The 21,715-nt window shown below is 45.0% G+C and overlaps 2 protein-coding genes and 1 pseudogene across 3 annotated transcripts; 1 reads left to right on the top strand and 2 right to left on the bottom strand.

The window, feature by feature from the left end:
• Window positions 1-300: 300 nt before the first annotated feature.
• On the bottom strand, window positions 301-3,607 carry LOC144112950 (protein phosphatase 1 regulatory subunit 3B-B-like). 2 transcript variants are annotated; one of them, XM_077645795.1, is made up of 2 exons: window positions 3,410-3,607; window positions 301-2,208 (listed from the first exon to the last, which is right to left on the bottom strand). In XM_077645795.1, the coding sequence occupies exon 2, from the start codon at window positions 2,189-2,191 to the stop codon at window positions 1,307-1,309; it is 885 nt and encodes a 294-aa protein (XP_077501921.1). In that variant the 5' UTR covers window positions 2,192-2,208; window positions 3,410-3,607; the 3' UTR covers window positions 301-1,306. The 2 variants fall into 2 exon arrangements, with proteins under 2 accessions (XP_077501921.1, XP_077501920.1); XM_077645794.1 differs by lacking the exon at window positions 3,410-3,607 and adding an exon at window positions 2,919-3,201.
• Window positions 3,608-5,635: 2,028 nt separating this feature from the next.
• Window positions 5,636-21,686, bottom strand: Sld5 (DNA replication complex GINS protein Sld5). The gene is made up of 7 exons (XM_077645796.1): window positions 21,455-21,686; window positions 21,100-21,246; window positions 20,900-20,953; window positions 20,736-20,833; window positions 17,771-17,859; window positions 12,159-12,249; window positions 5,636-5,792 (listed from the first exon to the last, which is right to left on the bottom strand). Exons 1-7 carry the CDS (start codon window positions 21,560-21,562, stop codon window positions 5,693-5,695), a joined length of 687 nt encoding a protein of 228 aa, XP_077501922.1. The 5' UTR covers window positions 21,563-21,686; the 3' UTR covers window positions 5,636-5,692.
• Window positions 7,037-8,264, top strand: LOC144115884 (uncharacterized; annotated as a pseudogene).
• Window positions 21,687-21,715: the final 29 nt, after the last annotated feature.

Below are 21,715 nucleotides of genomic sequence, written 5' to 3'. Positions count from 1 at the left end.
TCAATGGACGCTTTCGCCTCAGTTTCAACACCGCACGGTCACACACAAATAGACCGAATCACCGCCCTTGGGGTGGCAGCACGAGTGCTTATCGCCCTTCCTGAGGTGCGATTGAACGAAAGTGGGCCGCTCGCTCAGGCGCGCACATGGCGGATAAGCGAGGAATAAAGGCGAACTCAGCCAATGACGCGGCAACAACTGCGAGGCCCCGAACGACGAGTCTCCGGGGCCCTCCTCGCTGCGGTTTCTAACGGAAGTCGTCGTGGACGACGGGAGGTGAACGCGACTCAGAAACACAGCCACTGAGCAGTGCGGTCGCCACCAGAAGCAAGTTTATTGTTCAACAATTCGTTGCGATTGTGCTAAAAATGTCCTGGAGTAAAATACCATGGCACGGGTTACGAGAGAGCAGGAAAAACCAACAAAGTTCTTATGTACAAAGAAAAGGCTGGCAACAACAGCTGAAAGACAGAACAAAGTGTCCTGAGACATCTACCCTAATCACGCATACAGGCACCGCAGCCCTATACACTACACAAGGGATTACTAAGACGGCGCTCACAGTCCTGAAGCGGCGTTCACTTTAAATCATGGCTTAAATAGCCCTGAGCATCGAGCGGCTCGCACTAGGCGTGCAGCCACACCTCCAAAGTGCCAACCAGTGCACAATGTTTGCAATATACACGAAGAACCTAACTCACTAGGCATTGCTAAATATCTAGGCGAGGTGTAAACAGGGCACCCAAAAATATGAGTATGTACAAAACTCTGCATGGCATGCAGCCAACCATAGGCCCCAGAGTCCACTTGTAAAGCACTCCAAATGTCCCCAAGTTGCTTGGCACACGAGACAGGTACACTCAGACAGGTCTGCTCTTCTCGTAGAAAAATAGCCCCCTCCAAGCAGCACATTTACAGCGCACTCCGAGTAAGGACTAGACGAACAGTCCTCGACGCTTTCACGAGTCCCAAGCTGCAGACGCATGTCAACTCCGACTAGAAACTCATTTCGTGGACAAGCTCAAGCCGTGGCATTTTCATATAAATGCATCTCGCACCATCATGCAAAATGCAAACACCGCTACTTCACTAACAGTTTGCACAACCGTGGCATGTGTGACCAGAGCTGTCACCTAACTGAACTGTCCACCTTCCAAAGAGCTCTTTCAGTAGCAAGCTTAGAGGAACAATGAATTAAACCTACCACATTGGAGCTAATTAAAACGGCACAGTAAGCGAGGGTGATTCTTTAAGAGGGGGTGGGGGGGGGGGGGGGGGGGACAGGTAACCTAAAGGAAGCCTTAAGTCACCAGTACGGTCCCTCTGAGGCGAGGTTCTTCCAACTGGCAAACTCTGTCCAGGAGTCCACGTCTGCCTTGAGGGCATCCGTAAAGCGCCGCACCACAGTCGGGCTGGGAGCCTTTTTGGCTCGCGCCACCAGCTTGTAGTTCTTTCCATTGTTATTGTCCCAGTGCTCCTGCTGGTCGTGCTTGAAGCAAACGCAGAACTCAATCACGCCTAAGTTGCCGGACGCCGACGATGGGATGGGGATCGAGAAGCAGAACGTGTCGTACATGTTACTTAAGTGGCCGTTGGGCACGTACTCAGCCGCGTAGTCTTGCATGGTCTTCCAGCCGTCGAAGGTGGCGCGCACCAAGACCTGCTTCTCGAAGGTGACGTTCTTCACCTTGATGGTGCCCGTTATGAGCTCGTCGCTCTTGACAATGACGTTCTCGAGCGAGACGAGGTTGGCGTCGAGCGTTTGCCGGAACTCTAGGTAGTCCGAGGCCGGCTGTGTGAAGGTGGTCTCCCATAAGGGTGCGTCGAGCCGCATGTCACGCGTTATCCTGGCCACAAACTCGTCGGTCCACCGCGGCGGGCTGTCGGATGGTTCCTTCATGACACGCACCTGGGTCAGCGAGTAGCCACGGTCGTCGGCAAACGACACCCGCCGCTTGATGCGGTTCGACGACGTCGGACTCGTCGGCTCGCTCTGGACTTGTTCGTCACGCGGAGACATGCACGGCTTGATGGGCGGCACATTGGTAGAGGCGCGTCGGTAGTTGCGCTTGACGGAGCACGTCTGGAAGAGCGGGTTGCCCTGCTGCAGGGCGCAGACGCTGAGTCGGCACTCGCTGCCCACAAAGAGCGGCGGGTTCGCCGACAACACCAGCTCCAGGTCCATGGGCATGGCGACGCTCGCGTGTCCTGGGCAGAGGGGGGGCGACCAGTCAGATGACAGCAGACGCACCGCGCAGCAGCAAGTCGGGCGACGTGTAGCGCTCGAAGACAACTCGAGCGCTGCAAGCCGCGTTCACAGTGCCCCTCCTCAATACTCCGCAAAGTGAAGTACAGCATAAATTCTACGCCTTGACCGTGAAATTCCTCCAAGGCCAACTAGTGCGGGCATACTGCCACCGATCAATACGTTCAGCCTTCAGCTGCCGCGCAGATGCGCCGCAGTATGCGTGGTGTGCAACTAACTGTAAATGCAGGCCATTGATCCTAGGCTCTGTACGAGCTCCTAGAAAGGGCTCGAGCGTCGCCAAAGCGACAAGACGTCGGTCGAGCCCTTCCAGGCCGCTCCTCCGGTTCATCCGGCAGCGCGCGCCTCTCCAGGAAGCCCCTTGCATACGCGGCGCGCCTCTCATATACTGCCTCCTAAACCGGTAGAAACGCGGAACAGCTTTCGTGAAACAACGCTGCGCACACCACTACGGCCAAGGCGTGATGCAAGCCTGCCGAGCAATTTCAGAGGCGGCTGGAAGCTCCAAACCGTCCCGGAAGGCGACTACTCAACCTTCCGAAATGATGAGGACCGCCGGCCACCGAAGCAGCTGCACATGCTGAAAATGTTCGAGCGCTGCACAACACGGAGGAAGCGGTGCGCGTGTATGGCGTCAGTGAGCACTACTTACCCGAACTTGGTTCCCTAAGTACGCGGCATGTCACCGTCACTGGGCCACTAGATATAAGCCGGCGCGACTCATGCGCGAACGGAGGCGCTCTGCGCCGCCGGCGACTGGCAGCATGAGAAAAACTCGCTGCGGCGTCGCCGGCAGCCGCGCGGAGGCGCTCCAATGCGTCAGGTACTGTTCACGTGCCGCGCTCCTGTCCGCCAATAGGACGCGAGTGATACAGACAGTGCCGCAAGTGCCGGCGAATCCTGCTACGCGGCGACGCGAGTGATCCAGCGCCGATAGACCGGTCGAAATAGGGCCAACCACAGGCGCCGCCAAGCCGCCAGTTACGACGACGCGCGCGTCACGCCGGCGAGCGACACGCGCGAAGGCAGCCGACGAGCACCCGGCGCGCCCATGAAAAGCATCGACACACTTGCGCAACGACGGGCGTCCGTAAACACGCTTATCACCGAGACATCGCTACGCAAATGCGCGTGACTACTTACGCTGGCCAGTTCAGTCAGTAGAGGTCGGGTCGGACATGAGCACTTCCGCATGAGCTAGGCGTGCACACCGCGATGCTGCAACTATGCATCGCAGGTAAAATGGGAAGTAGCGCCTTCATAAACTTTCCGAACGGCATCTTGTGCTCATTCACAGAACACTGCAACACACACCGAAGAGTATCGAAGAGCTAAAATGACCTTCAGCGGTAGTTTACGCACTCGCTGCTGAAACGACGCTGCGACATAGTACTTGTGGCGCCACCTTTGAGACAACGACGCAATCACTGCCGTAGGCTGGCATTTTTTGCCGCTGCCTGCAAGTTTACGACGATTTTCATGACGTGTAGGGGCGCGTTGTTTCGGAACACCGGGCAAGAGCAGCGTCGCGTTCTGTGCACGCTGGTGCTCCTTCCTCGCACAACAAGGTCGCATACATGTACCGTATTCAAGGACTGATAAACATTTCATTCATGCTCCACTAAAATGCCGTTGCTTATGAAGTTCATGCCCTCTAAACAAAATCTTGCAGGCTACTAACAAGATGCCGGCAGAAAGCCATAGCCAGTTAGAAGCCCGGATACTTTGCTTATCTGTGTGAATTTCAATAAGCTCAAGTTGAATACAGTTTATCCCTCCAAAATGACCCTCCTCGGAATACTATGATAACGTGGTAGAACCAGGCATGTAGACAGTAGGCTGGCCGGTGTATGGGCCGAGGCCTTCCTCCCCCCTCTACCCCCAAAAAATTTTTTGGCTGTACCTGGCTACCGCATGCCAACTCCGCAGTAGCCCTTGAAATTCCAAAAACAGTCAAATTTCAAGTACCACACTAGTAACTGAATAAGACAGCAAACTTAATTCTTTATCAATCACTGATAAGTAAGGTAACTACTGGCTAGGTGCGCGAGTGATACTTGAGTGATTACAGCAGCTACGTCCGTTTAAACGCTGATCTAATGACAGAGAATTAATTCTCAATTTAGCGCCTGCACCACATCTTCAAGTACATCATCCAAACATGTAGTGAAACAAAAAGTCTGTTGTATGCCATTTCTGTCTCAAAGTTCAGCGTGAATAAGCGAGAGGTTTAACCGAGAGAAGCATTTTAAGGTGCGCGGTTAGCATTGCAACAGTCAGTGTATGCATATGCGAATAACTAGGAATAATAAAGAAAATTGTCAACTTTGAAAGCCCTCTTTATTAAGCTTACAGACGACATGTTATGCTTTTTATTTCACTTTAACAAAATATAAACCAGCGTTATTTCCTTCTTGTTCGGTTATTTTGTCATGAGCCTGCTGCTTCCCAGCAGTTTTTAGTGCGAAAGCACTATTCCCGGTAGGTAAACCTCGAGCAAGATCTTGTGAAGTTTGTGGGTTTGTGCCAAGCGAAAGAAGCAAATAAATATCAGCGACAGGGATTTGAACAGATCAGCTTCGCTGGCCACTGTGCAAGAGCACTAGGCTATCGCCACAGCTGAACATGCCTCGCGTTAAACTGCTACACTATCTTGCTCTATACATTGCATGTCGTCGTCTTCATCAACTTCCATCAGCGGCGTGAAGACACGAACAGAGAATTCTCTGTCTTCGTGATTATTGTTCATGCAATTCTGCTTTCGCAAGTTTATAGAATTTAGGCAAAATTCTCAGTAATTTTGATTTTTAATGGCCAAGGGAGACAAGCGCATTTTGCTCGGCAGCCAGGAGGGTGAAGCGCTCGAAGAGTGCACGTTCGAGCCCCAAGCTGGTGTGCAGTTACAGTAGAATGGTATGAGCAAGTCCAAGAATCCCCCCCCCCCACCCCTGCGCTCGTCGGAACCAACGTGTGCATGTTTCTTGCCTGTCTTAGTGTTTCCTGAATGTGTGCGCAAGAGATGCCAAGAAGAAGAAAAAAAAGAGGTTAACAACATTAATATTAGCTGGTAATATATCTTGTTATGTAGGTGAAAAATGTGTCAAAAAGTCATTCTGAAGTCTTGTTGGTCTTTATGTATGACTGAAACAAGGTGGCAGAGAGAAATACTCATACTGCCACTTTCAGTGGCACAGAGAGTGCCATCAAAACTGTTCCCCATGTGATGTCTTTTTCCTTTCGCCCAAATATTATTGCACAATTGTAGGGAATCCGGCCATTTTTTTCCCACAAAATTTTATCTTCAGCTGACCCATGCATTTCCACTTGAAATCTTGAATGCATACAGCTGCAGGCAATTAACGAGACAGATTAAGTTAAAATAACACACTGTACATTTATTCAAGGTTGCAACAGAAGGGCTGCTTGTCACAATAAGACAACTGATCCATCTTTAACAAGGGGGGCAATGACACGATACCGGATTATGTGTTGAGATCCTTCATCAAGGTCAATGACTTCACCATCTCTGAAATAAAAAATAAAGGTGCAATCGTCCATTAACACACAAAATATAACAAAATAGAAACGAAATAAGGCAGTAACTTTCCTTACAACTGCCTCACAAATCCAGACATGCCATTTAGATACACTACAGCAGTTAGCATGAAAAACAGGATGACAGAAGAGACAGCACGGGCGCTACTAAAAACTTTCGTTAGATGGTGGGCAGCCAAGAAAAAAATAAAAATAAAATTGCCCTGTCTGCACCGCCAATGTCACAGTGAACAACTGCTAATAACGAATGCTAATCCCGTCATACTAGTGTTACAGGGGATTAACTGCAACGTCACGAAAGTCAGTTGACGCCACTTGCTAGAGGGCCTTCTTTGAATGGCACTTGCCGCTTCATTCTTGAGCTGTATCTTCAGTCCTGTTTTTCATGCTAACTTCTGTAGGACATGGAAAACCAACTATCCTAACTTCATGTTCTGATAAACTCGATTTAGACTGGTGAACAACAGAAAATGTACTATCGTGCGTGGTATGACTTGCAACAAGCATCAGCTGTTAAGAGCTCACATTATGAGGCCATGCCAGTCGGGCACTGCTGCCAAGTTCTGTACATAGCTGCCCAGCAGTGGCATTCATTTGCTATCAAGCGGATACCAGAATAAGGTTGCCATCAGAACGCTGCAAGCCACACTGGGCACGACTATACCTACAGGAAAAATCAGAGCCAACTAAAAGCTCCAGAAATACATTTCACCACACACTACATCCATCCTTTCATCTTTCACACTACATATTATACTAAACATGGTAAAGGTCCAACAGTACTACAAAACACAAAGAAGGTTTATTTGAAGATAACTTTCAACCAAAACTAGAGAGGCATAAAAAGCACCAAAAAGAGCTGAATATATAAGTTTCTAAAATGACATGTTTTTGCATCTGCACTGCAAGCACACAATTTCGGATAAACGAACAAATCTACCCGTGCAGACCTCTGCAGCAACGAGGCAAAGGCCTAGTTGCTCTGAATCCTGTGATTGCTCGTACAAGGCAATGATGATCAAAAATTTGTCTACTCTGTTGTGCAGCATGACAATTGGTTCTTGACTGTGATTGCATTTTTACTAGGGGTGTGCAAATATTGAAAACTTTCAATACAAACTGAACATGAATATGAAGGAAAAATGCCTTCGAATATCAAATCCAGTACCTGTTCATTACGACAAAAATGACTGCACTGTGATACGGCCGAGCACAATGACTGGAGCCATAGAGAATCGGCCCCTCCAGGCGGTCAATTACGGCAGACCTTGGGAGAAATCTTCATCAAGTGGACAGAGGGTGCACCGGCAAAGCTGTGCTGGCTGATTCCAGAGGAAACGCTGTCGTCGTCGCTGCAGTGGCTACACCGGGCGCATTCTAGTCCACTTAGGGCGGAGAGGAGCCCGGGCACAGCGCTCCCTATCGGTTTTCGGATGGCCACCCAGAGGATGAACAATTATTCTTAGCGACGTGGGAGTCGGGTGACCTTGCAAAAAGGCTTTGGATATTGACACTTTTCTTAATCATCTTCGGCGGTTAGTAGCAAGATGGATCGTGCACAATCACAGTAGGAAGGCTTAAGGTAAAGCAATCTACGAGGAAAAGGAATGCACACAGCGCGGGAGCATTATTCCACTTCGATTTTGCCGAAAACTGGACTGTCGTGATTCCTGATGAGGGTCAGGCGTACCCCACTGGCAAAAGAAACAAGTGCGAATATCTACATCTGTGGTCACAGCAAGAAAATCTACGAACAGTTTCGCGGCTGTCAGTGACGATTTGAGCCATGACTCCCTCATGTCTGCTTGGCTCTAAAGAAAGTGAGAGAATGGATGGACGACAACCTGCCGGTGCACCCCAAGGTGGCGTATGTCGGTGATGGAGCCGCCAGCCATTCAAAAAATAGATAGCAACCTTTTGAGCTTGGAAAGATCGACTGTCCCAATACCCAATGGATATTCTTAGCAACCGACACAGGAAAGACGTGTGCGACGGTGTTGGAGGACTCGTCCAGCACCAGGCAACGCTCAACAACCTGAGAACAAACCCTGAAAGCGCAATTCGGGCAACCAGTGACTGTGTTTTATTGAATAAACTGAAAGGTGTGCATGTAATACATCTGGGAGTAAAAGAAGTTGTTGCCTTCCAAGAGTTAAAAAACGAAGAGTGGATGACAGCGCGCGCCTTCGATGGCATTCAATCTTGGCATGAGTGGCAGCTATTCAAGTCATCAACAGAAGCATCCTCTGAATTGTATGTGGCACGCACAGCCGGGTCTGCTCGGAAGAAACTATGTGCGCAGGAATGAAGACATTGTGCGTTGTCGAATCAGTCGAATAATCGATTGCAGCCCAGAAACAAATTGTTTTTAATGAAGAAGTTCTCCATCACCTTTTCAATTGATTCATTTCGCTAAAAATGATCGGAAATATGTTGCTTGATTATTTGACTTTAACCTCTTTTTGTGTATTCTAAGCTGCGCATTGAACCTTGACTGCGTTTTGATGAAGGCGAAATGCCAATAACGTCAGCGTGCTGTGCGGTGCTGCAGGGTATCAAGGAACCCTAGGTGGTGAAAAATAATCCGGCGTCTTTTAATATAGTGGCTCTCATAGCTAATCTGATGCATCGAGACAGAAAGGACTACATGCAATAACCTACCAAAATTGAAAACCTGTACACGAATCACAAATGACATAGGCTCTTCAATTCTGCACGGCGTGCTGAACCTTGCGCAAGGGTCTCATTGGAAGGGTCACAACTACTAGACAAACGAAATTATGCAACATGTTTTTAATGATTCCAGAATTTGATATAAAGGAAAACATGTGGTCAAAGCTTAAAAAAATATAAAAGATGGGTTTTATTTTTAATTGTCGTCAGAAGTTACATTGTTCTGCGTTTTCTTGATGTTAGCATGGTCATATCTCTTTATCGAAAAGGCACATAAAATACCTCTTTATCGAAAAGACACATAAATATGAACTCCAGCAGTTTGATAGATCAGAGTGCACAGATGATAACGCATAATTGCTGCCACTCTGCTACAAGCGATTTTTGATATAACGACCTCCAAACTAGATAAAGAAAGTTCTTTGGGCGAATTTAGACAAATTTTATAAAAACATCTATAGCTTGCAGACACACAAAAATAACGGAGCATAAATAAGAACATCCACATAACTACTCAAGCAATTTTCAGACACCTAACTTTACTATATTTTATGTAATTGATAGCCATAGTTGGTCATAAACAGCACAGCACTTAAGTGCAGAACTTCCCTTCTCTGTCATTAATAATTTTGCATGTTTCAAAAAAAATTTTTTGGGAGAAAACCAATTGCAGATTGTTTCTGTCCAGTAATCAGGCAACAGTATACAAAAGTTTCAAATAAATTTAAGAGGTCGTCCACCCCCTTTGTTCGATCTTACGTGGAACCACTCTAGGATATCATTAAAATTAAGGTACAGTTTGTTTCCTCAATACTTTCGGCACTGAACAACACCAGACGAGGGCCCCCACTAGGCTTTAGCTAGGTTGGCTTCAAGGCATGATCGCTATAAGTAGAGGTTAAACTTTTCGGTTTAAACCAGAAAAAAAAGAATTGGTAAAAGTAAGTTGAATTCAGTTTTCAAAATTCAGTTTTAACCAAAAAAGGTCAGTATTCTTTGCATGCAAGGCACAGGTAGCTGGATGTTGACTAGTGCGAGTTACACTCAGTCAAATTTGAAAATAAACGAAGTAGGGCAGGCAGGGGCATGATGCAACGATGGTACTGTTGGACAAGCAGCACGGTTGCAAGACTTGAGGTTTTGCTCCGCTAGCTTACACGCCTCTGCACACCGGGAAACATCATCTCCTCACCGCCTTTCAGCTTAACACCGTTCGTTCACTATGATCTGTTTAGATCAGTTAGTCGGTTAAGCAGCTTAATCGACTGCGTGAAGTACACTGACATGAAACCTCGCATGGGTATTATGAAAAAGAATGATCTAACTACCGTGACGATTTGGCAGCAGTTCCATCGATCAACACGCAGACCACGTGTTGCCCCGCCCTTGTGCTCAACCCAGCACGACAGCCCATTGATAACATGTCAACTAGTTCATAGAAGTAAACTTCCACCTCCGTTTTGTCTGCCAGCTATCTCATGCAACTTGAGTTAACCTTTTAATCACAGTAGCAATTTCTTCTACAAGCACTGCTCCAAGTACTACCATCTGTACATTAATTAGTGGTAAATAGTACAGGATGACACTGATATAGGCTTAGGTCACTTGTGACTGCACAGAATTGCTACATTAAATAACTGAAAAAATTCAGTATTTAATTCGTCGAAAATAATCACAAAAAAACAAACGTACATTCTGAAATGAAAACCGAAAAAAGTCCACCGAATTAAAAAAAAAAAAAGTAAGTCCAACCCCTAGTTATAAGGCATGGAAAATGAGTACAAGGAACCGAAGACCATCCTCAAGCACAGCCCGTGTTCGTGACATGCGGTTTCATGGCACTAACGCTGCCAGCAGGTGCCCAAGGCGGTGCAGCTGGCTTGTCTCTGCACTTGAAAAGTGATCAAAGAGCGCCGCTGGGAGAAGGCCACTCGCAGGGGCACAGCGTGCCATTTGATATATTGAATGTCGTGCTGAACACTCGAAAATTTTCAGAGATCCACTCCTCAAATCAAATATTCACACGCCACTAGTTTTCACAATAGTAGGCCAGCCTTAAGTGCTTAGCTTCACTGTAGATTTGGTGCAGAGACAGTGCAGAGAATTATTAGTTGGGGCTTTGATGTAACATATATAGGTGAGAAACACAACACGGGAAATGCATTGGAAGCCAGCGGCCACATAAAATAGCAAAGATGCAGCTTCAACTGGACCTGCGATCACAGCATCGTCTATCAGCCGAGTGGCGAAATTTCACTGGCAGAAACAAAAACAGGCATGAACTATAGCGTTGCCAAAGAAACTGGACACTACCACACGTTGCTTGTCTCTTGACCGGCCGGTTACCATTCAGTGCAACCATGGCCGAATGTAAATATACTTATCAACTAAACGTAAACACATAAAAAAAAAAAGTCATGCAAAGCAAAGAGTTCGCGAATGTACTAAATAAGCATCTCAATTGATACACCCATTATAATTAACAGGAGCAAACAGATGTGCAAGCACTGGAACATATTAGAAAACACCTTGCTTCATGTATTACAAAATATTAGGCTGTTTTAAAAATGGTCACTTATGCAGAGAATGTATGAAGCCAAAAGGAAAGAAAACAACCCTAGTAAATCAAAACTTTCCCTTTCTGCCTTGGTAGGCTGAAAGCTGCTGATCAGTCCATCAAAATCAGAGCCAGCTCGCTTGCTACAGATAATACTACCGCAAGGTGTGAAAGCCCACAAAATTTTTATTTGACTTGTATAACTTCACATTCCAAGAGCAGACAAGGGAAGGGAAAGGAGGGGCCCATTACGACACACATGACAGAAGCCAGATTAATTATGGGATGTTTTTTCCTTAATATTTTGTGGAGTTCAATGGGATATTAATAGGGTAATCATTGCAAATTAATCTCCCATTGAACATCACAAATTATTAAGAAAAAAAAACAACCCCCATGCTCATTGGTTCTGGTGACTGTTGGCTTCGCCATGTGTTTCATATTCTAAGGTCATCTGCTCTTCCTCCCCTGCCCCCTTATGTTCGTTTCTCTTTTTCCCGCACTCTTGAGCTGAATCCTTTCAGCACACAGTACTAACAGACTCACAACTCTTCTCTGCTCAGTGACAGGCATACTGCACCCTTCTCACCCCTCCAGTGCATCATTCCTCACCATTACATACCCACCCCACCAAGCTGTTCCAAAATGCCTTTTCGTTTCAAATACACAAAAATACAAAAAATGCAGTGTTGCCACTTCAATCACTTCCCCCAGGCTGCAGCTGTACCCCCCAGTGATGCTTCTGTTACACTAAACCTAAAAGCTTCTTGAAATGAATTAATATGACACAAATGAATCAGTAATAGCTGACAAGGGAGTGCCACCTCGACTGTGCTCTGGTGTCGACATACGAGGCCTCGATTTGCCCGCCAGGTAGATCATCAAACTTTTCTGTGGCAGTGCTTGACTCTTTCTGTCTAAGGAGTACGGCCTTTTACACTGCCTGTAACCCATTTCCCACCCTCCTCTCCGCTTTAGATCTAAAAGCCATCCCACCTAAATAAATATAAAGTTCCATCGAAAAGTGTGTTATAAAAATAGATGAGCTATAGCTAACCAATCATAGTTATGTGGCTCGTGCCGCTGTGTAATTTGAAGAGCACTCACCTGCTCTGTGATGTTTCTTCATCTACTAGAACACCAAGTGTTTGCCTTTTCACCTTGAGAAAGACGTACTCATCCAATTCGGGGCCTGCATCTACACAAAAAATTGAGTATGTCATTGGCTGGAAACATTTCAGGGCATAAAAAAAGAAATGACAGCCAACATGCACAGCAAAAGAACCCACATCCAAATTCCTGCTTTCCTATATTCAGTTCCGTCACAGCAGAGGGGCTCGAACAAAGATGCAAATCTATTTGTTTATCCAATTATGCAGCTTGTGCACGAGTCAGAATTTGGGGATTTAATTCTGACCACTGCAGTACGCTTCAGTTACGCAAAAAATATTTTACCACCATATAACTACACAAAGGATAAAGTGCCAAGAACGCTTGGATAAGACAAGAATTAGCAAGTACCCCGAACAAGAAGTCTGATTCAAGTCAATCAAATGATCTGTGACAATGCTGTTAAAGAGGTACTAAGAACAACTCCACACAATTTTCATTTGTAGTACAAAAATAAATTTTCTGGACCTCTGTGACTATGTTCACATTTGTATGGCAGCATAAGACGCATTTATTGCTGAAAAACTTGGACTGCCACTTGATTCAAACTCACGATGTCAAGACCAAAAATTAGAGGCAGTGTAGGATAGCTTCAGAGATGAACACGTAAAAGTCGATCTTGGCATCATCGCAGTTCGATTGTGAAAACGATCGGTGGCGGCGACGCCTGTATTATTTTTTTTTTGTCTTTTCTACCTCATGAAAATTCCATTTTCAATGAAGATAGCCTCTGTCATTAGTGTGTGGTCGGTAATCTATCGAAACAGGTCAACTTCAATTTGTTCTGAGTGCATGAGGTCCCTTGGCTGGCAACCACTTAATAATTTTAGCAAAAAAAACTAATAAAATGAAAAAAAATCCCAGCAAAGAAAACACACTTGAAATGTTCTTCTCAACTATCTAATATCACAAAATTCATATTCATAACTCACTAATATGCAAATCCATGATTATTAAGCACCCATGACATTTTATGATAAAAATATTTCAAACTGAAAAATTTAGCTTAGCCAAATTGACCAGACACATTTTCCCCCAAACAACAATAGCACGGCAGTAAGTTGCCTTAACGACTACAATGTGATGGCATTTTTGTATTCCTAAAACTGGTGCAAACCAAAACTGTCCCCTAAAATCTGCAGTACAAATACTGAAAACATGGTTAAAACTGCAAAGCCTCACAGCACAGCCTACAGCAGTCGGTGTGCACCCCAGAATTACTTATTTTCAGTGGAACACAGTGTGCGCCATTACATTGCATTTTATGGCACGCAAGATTTTGTGTGTTTGCCTTGTGGACAATGACTAAAAAGTTTTTAAGACGTTATAACTTGCTTAGGAGCATTGCTTCTTTTAATAAACTAAAAATACAGGAAATTTCGACAAGTGCATTATCACCTAGGAATAAGCTGGGGCGGAAAGCAATCTGTTCATTGTAAAACTTTTAAAAAGGTTTTTTTTTGTTAGTTTCTCAAGTTTTCTACATGAGAGAAGATGTGGTTTATCGCTAGCTCATCTCCACATCCTTCAAACTTTGGTTTACCTTGTTTCATACGAAGAAAGTTATGTAGGAGATGTTTATGTCCAATGCGAAGGCGTCATAAAATCACTGTATTCAGCAACTCAGTACTCAGCAGCTAGAACTGGTGATTCTTCACTAAGTCCAAGTACGCTTGCAAACTCCCCAACTTTTTTTCAAACCTGACCTGCAGCAGATTTTCCTTCAGCTATAGCTGGCCTGAATGGTTTAGGATTTCCTTGTAATTCGAATAATATTTCTTTTAAGATTTTCCTGAGGTCTCAAACTCCCCTTCGTGTTGTATTTGTGCAAATGAGGTGAATTAGTCATTTTGTCATCGTTCTGTCGTTCGTATCAATGTCTGTAACAATTGTATCAAAAAATGAGAATTTCGCTGCCAACACATAATTCCGCGAGACACGCTTAAATCCGTGGGAAACTAGGAGCCTTAGTTATTTCTTTTTCCTTCTTTTAGAGTCGCAAGCTGCCAAACCAATGAATGTGCTTTTTGGTGACATCCTGTTTTGATAACGCACTGGAGTCAAATTCCCGCATGGTTTCAGTCTTCTCTTGAAGCATTTTGGTGCAATAAATACTGCAAACAGATGACATGTCGGCCACTATGCCATGGCACACCACGTAGGTTGACCACTATGGCTACAACCAATCGCAGAGAACGTGACACCAAGGGCACGGGGAAAAAAAAAAACATGCAGCAAACATCAGTGCAGTATCATGTGCGACCGTGTGGTTTCAGACTGAGTGCCAGAGACACTGCGATGTGCCTGATTTTCTGTATCTTGCCGCTGGCCATGTCATCCATCGCTCAAATACAAAAGCTAACACAGCAAGCTACAGCAGCCTTCAAGATTGGCATTTACAAGTAACCGCCAGGTACGAATCTCGGAGATCACGCATAGTTGTTGCTGTCTCCATGCTGCTGCTAACACGGAGCCTCCCTCCTCATCTACACAGCTTCTCACCTCACATGCCAATTTTACCCTCTTCCTGCTTCCCACCTCGCATACCAATTTTACCCTCTTCACATCTCCAAAGAGGTGGCGCACCCTTGCGGGAGCGTTTGACTCACTGCGTGCCCAGACGCGTAGTTTGAATTATCAGTGGTGCAACCCATTCACGTTTGAATTAACGGGCGACATTTTACATCAACTCCAATGGAGCATACAAGGAACAAGTCTTACAGTTCGAACTGTCCAGAAATCCAAATTAACGAGGTTTGAATTAACGAGCTTTCACTGCTAGGAACTAGCCATCAGAAAAAAAACATGTTTTTCGGCCACGGTGGCAGCCACCCACTACGGAGCCCAACGAGGGGACGGGACAGGAACTCGCAAGCAAGTCCTGACCACGCCAACAGTACAGCCCAGCTATACCAAAATACAGTGATACTACTGGTAAAATGCAATTTGGAGCAATTTTTGAAGCACTGAAGTTTCAAATTGGAGTAATTTTGGTTTAGAAGCGTAGGTCTAGAAGCACTCTGGAGCATAGCTTTTAGTTTTCAAATCTCTTAGGTTGACAACCAACGCTGGAAAAGTTTGAGTGAAATGTAAAGATGCACTACACTACTAAGACTAATTATTGGTACATAGTCGCACCTGAGAGGTAGAGGTATGCCTCACAGCCATTTCTGCTGTCGGCTATGCGGCCAGTGATTTCTCACAAACTTTACAAGAATAACTGCCATTGACTAGGTACAAAAATTTGACTATACAGGATGAAACGCTGCCAACGTGCCACCGGTGTACCACGCGTACCGGCAGCGTGGGCTCTCTCCACAAGCTGTCACTTGTCAGCAAGTGTTCCTGTACATCACAGGCATATACAGGAACGCTGCAGTCAATGGAGACAATATAGTGGTAGATCCAGCGTGCCCTATATGTGGAAATAGCCATATCTGCCCGTGTGAATTATACTACCAAATTCTATCTGCATCACAACTAACTGCAACCTTCGATACTTACAAAGTGAACAAGGGAGGGGAAAGCCTCAGGGTGCTTGTCAACGTTTCGAAAAGAGGACTTGTCTTTGTCTGGGCAAAGCGTTCATCATTTGAGGGGTTTAAACACAGCCTTCACTCTGAGGAGTTTAAAACTCCTCCAATGATGAACGCTTTGCTCAGACGAAGACAAGTCCTCTTGTCGAAACGTTGGCAATGCTGGTAAGCACCCTAAGACTTTCCCCTCCCTTGTCCACTTTGTGAGTGTCAAGAAACCATCTGCCTAACCTCTCTCTACCACGGACTGCAACCTTCGATCATTTGACTCATGCGAGGCCTAATCGGCTGGCCAGTCGGAATATTGCCGATGAAAGGTAGATTCCACAGACACACAAGCCTGAGGGCATCGATCAGCCTCCATCTCGACGCGTGTGCTGCTCATGTTTTGTAAACGAGCGAGAAACGCGCAGCGGCTCAAAAACGCGCGCCAAAATTTCGCCGGTACAAAGACTGCCCACGCATGCATATGGCATGAAAAGTTCGTCATGAAAGTCTGTGCTGCAACATTCGTTTCTGTCCATTTACTGCAAACTTTGGGACATAGGAAACAATGCTGCGTGACATTCAAGTTCGTTATAAGTGGGCTTCAACAGACCTTAGCCTTTTGAAACGGCAACAACTAAGGGTATGTCTGCCTGGATTATTGGCACAATTTTCACAATTTTTATCAGGAAGGCACAGCTTATCTGGTTTGATATAGTTTGGCACATTTGGCGCAATGATGGGGTTACAGCCAAATACGACGTAACCGAGGGTAGTTAGTCACACAAGGTTATCCCTAGCCGCCAGCAAAAAAAAAAGGAAAAACCAAGAAGGGAGGACGAGACAGAAGAGCTTAGAGAAAAGGATAGGAAAGTGAAAGATAAGGGGAGGATAGGAACAGGCAACTGCCGATTTCCCCCGGTTCGGTCAGTGCCAGAGTGGCGTCTACGGCAAGCAGGGACAAAGTGGTGCGTTGCCTCTGTCAAGAGGTCTTAAAGGGCCAAGCACTTGGTGTCGGCGCAACCACCAGGATCCCCTTTCTGCCGGACACAGCCAGACATGGGTGGGCCAAGCCCACATGTGCTCGGGAAGTCGTGGTGTTGCAACTCACCGTCGCCTGCATGTTGTAGATGCCCCTGTCGGGTGTGCCATTATGTCCCCTTCCGCACCATGAACACAACAAGGCATCAGCACTCTTCTCACACATGACATGCACCTTGCTGTTTCATTTTTATCAACCAAACGATGACTGTGATGAGTAAGGTGTGTTTAGGTAACGTGAGGCATGAAAAAAAAAACTGCAATATATAACCGCTGATACGTCGTTTGTTGTCACCGCAGCTCTTGAAGCAGACTGGCTAAGAGGAATTGTGAAATTATTTTTGTGATCATATTCTAATGCAAGAAATCTGTAGAGGTGGTATATGTGACTTTCCGAATGAAATTTAAAAGCTCTGCGTACACCCTATAATTTACAAACAAATAAAAAATTTGTAGCTCACAAGAACAAGTGTTCTTAATCAACCTTGCCCCTCAGACGCTAAGTGAAAAATCTGGACAAGCCTTCTCAATGGATGCACCCAAGCGATGTGGGCAGGGTGGAGCACAGTCCCAACCTGTTTTCATTATTTTTTTTTTTAGGTGCATCAGCAAGCATGTGTTGAGGGGAAAGAGGAGGAGCACCATTTTTTATCTCCAAAATATTCGGTGTTAACGAAGCTACATTAAATATCTTTGCGATGCAGTGATGAGTGATAAAATACAGATTCGCTCCTGCACCTTTTTTAACCTTATTAAATATTGCTTCATGGTCATTTTCATGGCATCTTACACGTCACAGCCATTGTTCAGTATTCAAACCGAAACAGCAAGAAGAAATTCAATTATAAATTATTTAGCAGTCATAGGGGAATAATACGGGGCGCACCACGAAGGCAAAAATTTGCTGTGTGCACTCCTTTAAACATTGCTGTTGCTTCAAAATATCCATGCATGCTTATGTACTCATACCTTTCTGATTCAACTTACCCACAGATGCCATGCTGAAATCCTGTTGGTTGAAAGGCATATGAACCAAGGCCACATCATGAAGGTAGTCTTCTATGCTAGCAACATACCTGAAAAAAAAGAAGGGGGGGGGGGGGGGGGGGTCTTTACGGCGTTCTTCAAACACTAAGCCAGGCTATGTGTAGCATTGCTTCACAAACTGAGCTTTTCTCTTGATGCTATTACTTGCTTCATTTTCTAACTTTTGGAAAGGAGATTCAAGGCAGTGGAGGAAGATTCAAGACAGTTTCCTTTTCTAAAGCCATCAAATCTTACAACATGAAGAGAGGGCTGAAGCAAAAATTTGGCAGGAAGAACACTACACAGTGCTCATGCTTGGAAACTATGATGCCCAAGTCACATCAAACAAATGCTTTGAACTGTGCCCATGATGGCGCAAAGTTTATAGTTCCTAGCAATGATCATGAAACAATGCTAAAAGCCTGGACTGCTAACTGCACATTCTCAACCATCTCCATCAACCTTGCAAAGTCTGCAGAAGCGTTGCGTTTTGGGTGAGTTGGTTCTTTATACTTTTGGAAATATTTGCAAGTCAGGACATGAAAGGAGGTACGCAAACTTCGACTGGATGTTATAGTGACTGCAAGAAATATACATGCTTTCACAGTCAGGATGATCAGACGGACATGGCAAATACAATTGCAATGCCACACAAGCCAAAAACCAAACACTACCCTGTCATACCCATCCCCCACCCAAGAACTTCAACTCTTTATCCAGTAAAGCTACTGATGGATTCATGCAACCAGGGCCATATCTAAGAATTTCCCTCGCCTCGACAATCTCCTGGGTCAGCCAATTCTTGTGGGAGTACAAAATCCGGCAATTATTAAAGACAGGTGTGCATGCTTTGCACAACTGACAATGCTCTGCTACATGTCCATCACAGCCTAGCCCTACCCTGTGATAATGTTTGGCCAGACGCTCATTTACGCTGATATAGCATATAGACTATGCAGAAAGAGCACCCAATAAAACATGAAACAGCAAGATGCATGATAAAGCATCAAAAGAAGTTTCTGGACTGCAAAGAAGGTGCAGTGTATCTAGTATTGCCATGCGAGAAATACTATATCGGCCAAACTGGCCGATAGGTAAAGGAGCGTCTGGGCGAACATTGCTGCAAGACAGTGATGGACACATAGCAGAGCATTGTTGGTCGTGCAGAGGATGCAGTCCTATTTTTAATAATTTCCAGATTTTGTACTCCGACAGGAATTACCTGACCCGGCAGATTGTAGAGATGAGGGAAATTCTACGATAAGGCCCTGGTTGCATGAGTGCTCCATCAGTGGCTTTACTGGATAAAGAATTGAAATTCTTGGATGGGGAAATGGCATTAAAGGGTAGCTTTTGGTTTTCAGCATGTGTGGCATGGCAGTTGTATTTGTCATGTCTGTTTGATCATCCTGATTGTGGAAGAATATATATTTCTTACCATCACAATAAAATCCAGTTGAAGTTTGTGCCCGAGTGTGTCCTCTGTCATGTCGTGTCTGGTGCATGCACGTATATTTCCAATTGCAAACTGTGACTAGATCTTTTCCAAACTGAAAATCAGAGTAAACCCAAGACCAAAAATTACCTTGGAGCTAAGTAAACTAACTACACTATTTGCAGAACAAGAAGTGTTCAATTTAGATCTCCGTGAAATGACCAAGACCAGCTAGATGTTGACACCTCTCGAGGCTCGTTCTTCCACACACCCTTTAATCTTGCTTCTATAGTGCAGTGATGCCAAACTTGTTTCTTTATAGAGGCTCATTCAATCATTTTGTGGAGAACCTTCCAATCTAAGGTTCTGTGCAAGGCGACTGCACAGCTCAACATGTACAAACTGTGCATAAAAAATTGTAAACTACCATTTAGACGGCGCAACTATCTTTAGCCACTATACCTTGCAACAGCTGTCTTCTGCGACATTATTACTCCATTACGCTACTTTTACATACAGTGGTCCAGCACCTTGGCAGTGTTTTCAGGTCAATCATGGAAAAGTGCGATATGCTATGTGTTGTACATCTGAGGACGTCTTTGTAAAATATTTAATGAAATAAACCACATGGCTTTTTTTTATGTCTTAAAGAGAGCAGAGTCAATAGATTAAGCAATATCTTGCTTCTGTGAATATTTTGGTGTATGTTTCATGTAATTTTTCTCTGATTATGCGTGTTGTTCGATTACTTGCTATGTTGATGGACAAAAGTAGCTTCAGGAAGAATTCTGTGTCATCACTTACATGTACATCACTCAAAGCAGGCATCACACGGGCCAACAAAGGTGTAACAGCAGCAGGCAGCCCAATTCAACACAACGGGCAACATACAAAGTTGTACCAAATTACTTCATGGCCAAGAAGACTGCCACAATAATAGTGAATTTTATGGGCCTAACAGTTCCAGCCAGCTTGGGTTTGCAAGCTTCGACATTAAACAAACAAACAAACAAAAAGTTTGACACCTTTAAGTCGTTTTGCGCAAGCAGTTGTATGTGCAGAAAGGATATTCATGACCCCTGTCACCAAAGATATTTTAGTCCTTTAACCCTTCTGTATACAAGAGAAAAAAAATCAGGCAGGGGTGGTTGGGTCTGCCCAATGCAAACAAGATTGACTTGTGTGACAAGTGTGTACCCAAATGCACTGTTTGCAGTACAGTAATCACGAGAAAATGTGGCAGACAATTACAGAACATGTTTCAAGCCTCAACACAGTTAAAATTAACAGTTGGTAACTGACAGATTCGATGCTTGGATTACATGGATGGCAGCATAATGTGTTCCTGAAGTGATCTCCTCCGAGGCTCTCAGTACATTTTCCAATGCTCGACTTTAACGCTAAAAAGAAAACAGTACTCAAAGCTTTACACAAATCCTGTATGTGGTGCCCTGCATAAAACAATAACAACAACAAAATCAATCAACTTACGCTCGCGCAAACCTTCTTTCCTCCAAAGAAAGCAAATCATCTGAATCAATTTCGCCTCTTTCCTGTTGTTCCAGGACGAAAGCGCCATGCTTTTCAATCTTGAAATGAAAAGAAAAAGCGATATGCAAATCTTCACTTAGTATTGAAAAGTGTTGTGGCAGTACCTTCCCAAGTCGTATCTTGAGGTAGCTAGAAAGAACGTACTGAATCCGCTCAACCTGAAAGAGATAAAGGAAGTGGATTAATGGAATTCTAACACGGACCGTTTCAATGACGAGACATGGCGAGGAGACATATGCAACGCCAGCAAGGACTCGCCCTGTTCAACGTTCACCATGGTAAGTAGTACGCCAAATTTACTTACTTCCATCTTGTGCATTGTAGCTCGGAAGCCGTTTTTACCGACCCCTTGCAGATTTTCTTTCATATAATTCAGCTGGTCCAAAACGGATTCGACGATATCATTTTGATAAGGCAACAATTCGGGAGAAAAAGACTCATTCAACCATGCCTGCAAGACGGAAAGAAGAAAAACTATTTCGCAACGGTTCAGGTCAAACTTTACAGAAGTCGCTCAGCATGAAAGGTAATACGTGCAGGCTTGCAGTCAGATCAGGGTGTATATATGTGATGAATGAGAAGAAGCCGCGTACAAAATGTTGCTAAAATAAGCTGAAGCAAGGGAAACTCTGCGCATCGAAAATTTCAAGTGTTCCCACCTCTTCCAGTTTATGTACGACTTGTTCTGCTGACGTGCACTCCTCTTCGTGACTTTCTGCATAGCCATACTTATTTGCTATACCTTCAACATCCGGCTCACTATCCATTGACGCAGAATAGACCACGCAGTTTCACGCTTCTTGACCACGGCACTTTCCGCGCGCACCGCAAAAAACCGCGCAATAACACTTTGCCGCCTTGCTCCTTCTCGCGCAGCATGACGGTAGGACACTCTCGTCCACAGCACTCCATTGCCTATC

Source organism: Amblyomma americanum, chromosome 1 (assembly GCF_052857255.1).
Source record: "Amblyomma americanum isolate KBUSLIRL-KWMA chromosome 1, ASM5285725v1, whole genome shotgun sequence".
NCBI lineage: Eukaryota > Metazoa > Arthropoda > Arachnida > Ixodida > Ixodidae > Amblyomma > Amblyomma americanum.
This window is presented reverse-complemented; position numbering and strand designations above follow the sequence as displayed.